This window comes from Lissotriton helveticus, chromosome 1_2, assembly GCF_964261635.1.
Source record: "Lissotriton helveticus chromosome 1_2, aLisHel1.1, whole genome shotgun sequence".
Classification (NCBI taxonomy): domain Eukaryota; kingdom Metazoa; phylum Chordata; class Amphibia; order Caudata; family Salamandridae; genus Lissotriton; species Lissotriton helveticus.
This window is the reverse complement of record NC_136058.1, coordinates 449432149-449440622: the sequence shown is the minus strand read 5'-3', so window position 1 is coordinate 449440622 and position 8474 is coordinate 449432149. Positions and strand designations below refer to the sequence as shown.

Below are 8474 nucleotides of genomic sequence, written 5' to 3'. Positions count from 1 at the left end.
CTTCCCTGGCATTTAGAACAAAGACAAGGTTTTTTTCCAGGTAAGTTCTCCCAAATTGAAGACCAAATTTCCGACTGAAACTTTTCTAGCATTCAGAGAGCTAATAAGGTCTTTCCCCAGTGTGAGTTCTTTCATGTCTAGTGAGAGTCTTTTTCAGTCGGAAGATTTCCTGGCATTCAGAGCACTGAAATGGTGTATACCCAGTGTGGGTTCTTTCATGTCTAGTAAGGTTGGATTTCTGACTGAATCTTTTCCAGCATTCAGAGCACTAATAAGGTTTTTGTCCAGTGTGAGTTCTCTCATGTGTAGAGAGATATATTTTCTTACTGAAGCTTTTCCAGCATTCAGGGCACTGATAATGTTTTTGTCCAGTGTGGGTTCTTTCATGATCAATTAAACCAGATCTATCTCTGAAGTTTTTTTGGCATTCAGAGCACTGATACGGTTTGAGCCCAGTGTGAGTTCTTTCATGTACAGTAAGGCTGAATTTCCGATTGAAGCTTTTCCAGCTTTCAGAGCACTGATAAGGTTTTTGTCAAGTGTGAGTTCTCTTGTGTTCAATTAAACTGCATCTCTGACTAAATCCTTTCCGGCATTCAGAGCACTGATACGGTTTCTGCCCAGTGTGAGTTCTCTCATGGAGAGTGAGAGATATTTTATGACTGAAGCTTTTCTGGCATTCAGAGCACTGATACGGTTTGAACCCAGTATGGATTCTTTGATGTAGAGTTAAACCGGATTTATGATAAAAACCTTTTTGGCATTCAGAGCACTGATACAGTTTGAACCCAGTATGGATTCTCTGATGTAGAGTTAAACCGTATTTCTGACAGAAAACTTTTTGGCATTCAGAACACTCATACGGCTTATGCCCAGTGTGGGTCCTTTCATGTTGAGTTAGATGGCCTTTCTGACTGAAGCTTTTCCAGCATTCAGAGCACTGATAAGGTTTTTGTCCAGTATGGGCTCTCTCATGTTGAGAGAGAGCTGATTTACTACTGAAGCTTTTATAGCATTCAGAGCACTGATAAGGTTTTTGTCCAGTGTGAGTTCTTTCATGTATAGTAAGGCTGGATTTCCGATTGAAGCATTTACAGCATTCAGAGCACTGATAAGGTTTTTGTCCAGTGTGGATTCTCTCATGTATAGTAAGGCTGGATTTCCGATTGAAGCATTTACAGCATTCAGAGCACTGATAAGGTTTTTGTCCAGTGTGGGTTCTCTCATGTATAGTAAGGCTGGATTTCCGACTGAAGCTTTTCCAGCATTCAGAGCACTGATAAGGTTTTTGTCCAGTGTGAGTTCTCTTGTGTTCAATTAAACTGCATCTCTGACTAAATCCTTTCCGGCATTCAGAGCACTGATACGGTTTCTGCCCAGTGTGAGTTCTCTCATGGAGAGTGAGAGATATTTTATGACTGAAGCTTTTCTGGCATTCAGAGCACTGATACGGTTTGAACCCAGTATGGATTCTCTGATGTAGAGTTAAACCGGATTTATGATAAAAACCTTTTTGGCATTCAGAGCACTGATACGGTTTGAGCCCAGTATGGATTTTCTGATGTAGAGTTAAACCGTATTTCTGACAGAAAACTTTTTGGCATTCAGAACACTCATACGGCTTATGCCCAGTGTGGGTCCTTTCATGTTTAGTAAGGTTGCCTTTCTGACTGAAGCTTTTACAGCATTCAGAGCACTGATAAGGTTTTTGTCCAGTATGGGCTCTCTCATGTTGAGAGAGAGCTGATTTACTACTGAAGCTTTTACAGCATTCAGAGCACTGATAAGGTTTTTGTCCAGTGTGAGTTACCTGATGTTTAATCAGACTGCTACAAAAACTGAAGCTTTTTTGGCACGTGGAGCACTGATATGGTTTTTGTCCAGTGTGAGTTCTTTCATGTATAGTAAGGCCTGATTTCCGATTGAAGCATTTACAGCATTCAGAGCACTGATAAGGTTTTTGTCCAGTGTGGGTTCTTTCATGTAAAGTGAGATTGGATTCGCTACTGAAGCTTTTCTGGCATTCAGGGCACTGATACGTTTTATGCCCAGTATGGGTTATTTCATGTAACGTAAGGTTGGTTTTGAGACTGAAGTCTTTCTGAAATTCAGGACACTGATAGGGTTTTCGTCCAGAGCTAGTTTTCTCACGTTTAGTGAAGTTGGATTGATAACTAAAGCTGTTCTCACATTCATTGTGCTTATTCGAGTTATTTGTTTCTCCAAGTTGGGTTTGTTCCTGAATACAAGTCATCTTACGACTGAATCGGATCGTGTACTTGTTTATGTTACAACTCAGCATTAACTTCTAAAGTACATTTCAGATGCTCTTCTTAATATATGTATAGCGCCGGGAAACCCACTGTGGGTAGCTGTGCGCGGTAAAAGTTTAAATAAATAAATAAAATAAATTTAACTAATGATAGTTTTCACCTGGAGATCATTTTCCTACCTTTAAAGGCACAGATTTAACTTGTCTTATAAACTTTCACTGAGGAGCCCCTTGTATTTATTAAAATGTTCCTCATGGATTCATTTTCTCCAAGTTATGCCTGGGTGAATTCTCTCAAGTTTAATTAGTCTCATTTAGTGATTCTAGTTTCTTCATATTTGATTTAGGAGTTTTAAAAGCACTGATAAGGCCTTTGGGGTTTAGTGTTTGCCTGTAAGGTATGTTTGTACATACAAGTAATGACAGCTGATTAGGGCATGCCAGGGTGGTTTATGAATTATCAATAGCGTAACACTGGCCCCTTTTATACTTTCTGTCAGTATATGCTTTTTTGCTCAGTGGCTAAGACAGGTACATGATCCACTTTGGAGTTACAGGACACTTTGAAACCACTCGGATTAACCCAAGAGACAGAGTTGGTCGGGGAAAATCTTCCTATATTGGAAACGATAATCCAGCAACTTTGCTGTAACGACATCTGAGAAAGTGTATTTACAATGATTTTCTTTTAAATAATCTTTTCCTTCCTCTTGTCTCCAGGAGACGGAGACAAAAGCTTGCAATTGTAAACCGAGGATATTAGTCTTTTTTACGGTCCTGTCACATCACAACACGTCTATGGATGCTGATCTGTTGGGGAGGGTTTGGGTCTCCAAAGCATTTCTCATAAACCATCAAACAGAATTTACAGCACTGAGTTTTCTCAAGTGCACGGCGTGGGGATCAATTGCGGCCAATGTTCTCCTTAATCTCAGTTACTGACACTGGTAAACATTTATGCTCCTTTTACTTTAGGAATTTGACAACTTTCACATTTATCAGTTTATTCCGCTACAACATCCTCACCATTCCTGGCACATAGAATGTGTTTCTTCTTTAGAGTTTGAGAATGTTTTAACTTTCCTTGAAATAATCCTTTTTGTTGTGTTTCTCTAAATGTAAACCTTCTTTTTTCTGTTCATGCTTCAGTCACCTGTAGAAATAGAGTCAAAAATTGTAAATGAACACAAAGAAAAATATTTGACCTTATACTTTGCACAAAGAAAGTATTGACAAAAACAAGATAGGAAATCAGTTGAGTTGCATTTCTGATAGTGGTGAAACAGTGTAGATCGGGAGCTTGGTATTACTGGAACTCAAGGATGTGAGAGCAAACTTAACTAATATTTAAGAAAGAAACACAAGTTGCACATATATTGTGACACAGATTTTCAGCAGCAGCCAACACTATCAATTTACAATTTCTGTGGCAAAGGCTGGCATCACAATGAGATATTTGTAATACTTTTAATAAATGATCATATGGTATTTACTCCCCTGCCCACCTAGACTGTTTATCTATTCCTTTTTCCAGTGTTCTAGGAAGGGACATTTTATTGAACGAAGGTATTGGCCTTGTTGCACTCAGTGCTTTAAATGCCACTGTAGACTGACGCTGTGTCAAGTTAGCTCAGTGGAATGCAGTTTCAAATTGTGTGGATGATACGGACTTACTTGGTGGCCCAGAACTCATCATGCTCCTTCGACAGGACCCGGGCACTTCAACACCTGAAAAAGAGAAAAAGAACAGCACAACACTAGAGGAAACCGAAAAGGGTCAAGAAAAGAAAAACACGAAGCAGAGGAAAGAGAAAAAAGGCTACCTTCCACTCTCATCACATTTTCAAGCACAGAAAACTGTGCAGCAGATGCTTGTGAACCCATAAGTTATTTTTAAACACAGTGCCCCCAAGGTCAGCACCAGGTGCAGCTCCACCACTCGCACCACCCTAAAGCAAGCCCTGTGTGCATGTGTGTCCACGCACATGTACTGTGTCTTTTGCTTGTAGTTGACAAGACAGAAAAGAGCAGGATGGGAAGACGCAAAGAGATGGAAGTCAGATCCAGAGAGAAAAGACGCCGAAAGACAGACAGAGGGAGGATGGTATCACGTGGTGTAGAGGAGGAGACAAATGTGATAATAGTTAAGGAACTGGTGGGCAAAACGGACTTAAAAAGGAACTTGACTTGCACTACACCCCCCAACTTGTTCCAGGAGGATTGTGGCTCCATCAGGTGATTATCAGAAGTTTGATAACAACAAGAATAGTGCACAGAGGGAGTCAAATGTTGAAGTTGAAGAGACAAAAACAACAGAGATCAAGAAAGGGAATAAAGTAAGAAGAAACAGGGGAAAAGGAAACTTAGAGTTATAAGAATCCTTACCTGAAAGTTATATTATATTTTGTTCCTCCGAGGGTGGCAGCCAAGCTGCACCACCTGGTCATCCCAGAATACCTTGAAAGGAAGTAAAGAAATAGTTTTGCTTCAGGCGACTATCACACTTCATCCCATCTTCCAAATACCCATCCTGAACTTCCAAAATAAAAGAATCTCTTATTCTCTGGAGGCCATTGCCAAGTAACTCTGGTTATGAATAAATAATTTTTTTGGTTCAAGAACCACAATCCTTTGCTGGAAAAGGTCTCTGTGAATATGGAGTGCACCCACAGTCTCAGAGAACCAACCCCAACAACCCAGTCCACGTCTTCATAACCCCCATATTTCCATTTCCAGCCCATGAAACTTGCAAATCAAAACAATCTGGTTCACAAAAGGCATGTTTAAGTCCTTGTACATAATTCTGCCCACCGTTCATAAATAATTCAACCAGACTCTTAGATTTTCTCTGAGCAACTGCAATTCAAGCTCATGCTGATGCAGAGTTTGAATGCTGAGCAAGGGAAGCAACAAGACATCAATGTGTTGGCACTTTGAATGTATAAATTATCTAAAGAGATGATGCAGAGGGTCAGAGTCTTGTGAGCCCTACAGGACGGCGACCCAAAGACTATAATTTGGAATAAATCCTTTGCAAGACAAAGCTTAGAATATTGAAATGTTGAGACCTCCATTGAAGACAAAGGAGCAGCAGCCTCTAGAACCTGATATAGACACACTGCTCTCAACATTACAATGTCTTAATACACAGCCTCTGCCTCTCTCTTTCCCCTGCCTCTCCAAAATATATGTATTGGGCAGGAGAAGGCTGAAGATAAAGCCTGCAGCAGGACACACAGGAGCCTCCCCCCTTCCTCCTCCGGTAGCTCGTAGTGTCACTGGCGTCTCAGAAGGAGGGTGGGGGTTCTGCTCATCTCCTGCATCTCTCCGGCTCGCCTGAATTGTGAAAAGCAGTTTAGCCGAGCCCCGGGAGAACCAAGCCTGACTTCAGCCTCTTTTCAAAGCTATGCTGTGAATGTTCAACAATTAACAGCCATGGTCCTGCATGCAGCTGTTAACTGTGAACATTCACAGCAACAGCTGTGAAACAAAGGTTTCAGAGTACCGGGGGTGTTTCAACCCCCTCGGTCTCTGGGACACCGTTGTTTTATTAATTAACACATTCTGCCCTCATGGGGCAAACAGTATAAAGACCTTATAGTCAGCCGTAGCAGGCAATACTGCCCATTAAAGGACCGCTCCCTTGGTAAAGGCCCTTGCCTTTGGAGCTACAACAAGCTTCAAAGCTATATTAAAGGTTTCAAATAATTACTGAAGGCATAAACATGGTTACTCAGTCAGTGAAATAATTATCATAATATTTGCAGGAGAATCAAATAAAGGTAACCTATAAAGTATATCAAAAGCCAGATTCAGAAATAACTCTAGCTGTAAAGTCAATAGACAGACCACCACAACAAATGTGTTCTAAGAAAAAAGAAATCGTTTTTCTACAATATCAAATAGCAAACTGTCAGATTCTGCTTAATTAAAAATCAAGGAAAAGTTCTTAAGTACAAAATCAGTAAGAGGACTGACATGTAGTCTGACTTTAGGAAAAGTGTAAAATAAAACAATTCCAGCTAATCTCCCAAAATAATACATTATATAAGTTTTTAGACAGAGAGAACATATTATTGACATGGTTCATGAAGTAGTAAAAATGACAGCAATCAATAAATGTTCATGAAAACATGGCACAACAAAATGTAGTTTAATAAACCACACCTACAAAATGAATAATTAATTGAGACTCTTCCCCTAACAGCCCCAAGTCATTTTAAAAGGTTATTCCCTAACATAATAACTGGATCTTAATCACAGTTTGTGGCCTTTCATCATTGACCCAATTTGTACGAGAACATTTGCTGACAGCTTATTAGTTGCTTATTAGAAATGCCTACAACCTGCACTCCTTTCCCAAGAGGGGTGGGTTGGGCGCTCCAGTCAGTCTGACTGTGGCACGGGAGGCACATTTATTGATTAAAATTAAAAGAGATGCCGGATTCCCATTTACTTCTTCTACAAAAGGGCCACTCTGGGTGACCTCTAGGACTGCACCAAGCATACAGCCCTTCTCCCGTCTCAGGCACCGTCATTGTGTCTGATTCTGTCCAGTAGAAACTCCAAGCGTAGATGCAAGTTGTGGAAAATCATTATTAAGCAAAAAAGGATTTTGTTGAAATCTTAAATTTGTTGAGAATTTGGCGTTCTATTCTGCACTGGGCTGTGGGGCCATCGGGACTGAAGGCATGTTCTAATATATCTGCCTTTGATTCTACATGCTCGGCACAGAGGCCAGTTGGGCTGGGACCATTGACTGTGACATCCCATTCTGTGCCATCTGATTCATGTTCCAGTTTCCCAGGTTCCTGCGAACATTGCAAGGAGCATCTCTTATTCTGCACATTATTAGTGTTTGAAGTATTTAAATTGCCACTGTCAGTAAAACCTATACCCTAAGCAGGGCTGGGCAATGCTCAGGTATTTCCCCGGGAGGCTGGAAGAGTGGGGGACGATTGTTCAGTACTAGGGGCTGGTTTTGCTGTGGTGCTGCTATATCGCCCCCAGCAACAAAAGAGGCATGGATCTGGGCCATCAAAAAAGTCAGGCCTGGTTTGGGTTCCCAGTCCGGCCCTGACCCAGAGGAACAACATTTCCTCCTTGCACATACTGAACATCATTACTCTGCACACGTACGTCGTGCATATCCAAATTCCCACCAGCAACAAAACCAGAATCAAAACGAGAATACAATCCGTGAGAACCAATTCCGTCACCCTTCTGGAACATTTTTGTCTGAGCGCTCATTATTTTTTCTTTGATATTTTTCTGCTTAGTAACAAAATTGTCACTACAGAACTTTGGTTACAACAAAATCTCATCTCACATTTTGCTGGATATGTGCACTACCCTCGGAATTCAACGCTAAAAGATGCGCCCGCTTTTACCCGGTCTTTGACTTTGCATTGTTGTCTGTAAATCTGCATCAATCTCTTGTAATATAGTAAAATATTTTGAGGCGTTTCACTCTGTGGCTCTTCAATTGGCCAGTTTACAAGCAACTTACACTCATTCTACAAATCAATTAACAAACAAACAAACTTAAACTCAGCTCTCGACCACCAAGCATAAAATTGCTCTAAAAGAAGGTGCTGTCCCAGTAGTTCGCAAAGCACATTCTATTTCTTTACTTATGAGAGAACCTTAAAGATTGGAAATTGAAAAATTGGTCAACTAAGGTGTAATTCAAGAAATAGAGAGCTCTGCTTGGTTGGCACCCATAGTCATCACAACCAAGGATAGTGGTCAGAGTATTAGACTATGTGTGGAGTTAAGGGCCTTAAATGCTAACATTTTAGTTGACAGACATCCTTTACCGAGGATCAATAAAATGCTGAGTAAGATACAAGGACCAACATTTTTTAGTGTTCTTGATCTTTCCTCGGCCTATTATCAAATCCAGTTACATCCTGAATCTCAACCTATGACAGCATTCACCACCCCATTTGGCAACTACAAATTCTTGAGGATGCCATTTGGGTTGGCGTCTGCAGCTACAGCATTTCAACATACAATGCAACATGTACTTAAAGATTGCCCCAAGACTATGTGTTTTCAGGACAATATTTTGATCTATGGTTCAAGTGAAACAGAACACAATTCTAATGCTGGTATGGTCCTCAAAAGACAGAGAGGTAGGGTTCACTACAAAAGAAAGCAAATGTAAACTAGGTGTTACATCTGTGGACTATCTAGGTCA

General features: G+C 40.6%; 1 protein-coding gene and 1 long non-coding RNA gene across 2 annotated transcripts; both read right to left on the bottom strand.

The window, feature by feature from the left end:
• Positions 1–535: 535 nt before the first annotated feature.
• Positions 536–2376, bottom strand: LOC144808020 (uncharacterized). Its single transcript, XM_078673582.1, has one exon. It carries the CDS (start codon positions 2300–2302, stop codon positions 536–538), a length of 1767 nt encoding a protein of 588 aa, XP_078529708.1. The 5' UTR covers positions 2303–2376.
• A 647-nt stretch (positions 2377–3023) lies between these two features.
• On the bottom strand, positions 3024–4730 carry LOC144808019 (uncharacterized). Its single transcript, XR_013606571.1, has 3 exons — positions 4658–4730; positions 3947–4000; positions 3024–3425 (listed from the first exon to the last, which is right to left on the bottom strand). It is a non-coding gene; the product is annotated as an uncharacterized LOC144808019 (long non-coding RNA).
• Between the last annotated feature and the right edge of the window lie 3744 nt (positions 4731–8474).

Bases quoted from the DNA above. Each gene is read 5' to 3' on its own strand.
- LOC144808020 (XM_078673582.1), bottom strand. From the start codon at position 2,302: ATGCTGAGTTGTAACATAAACAAGTACACGATCCGATTCAGTCGTAAG.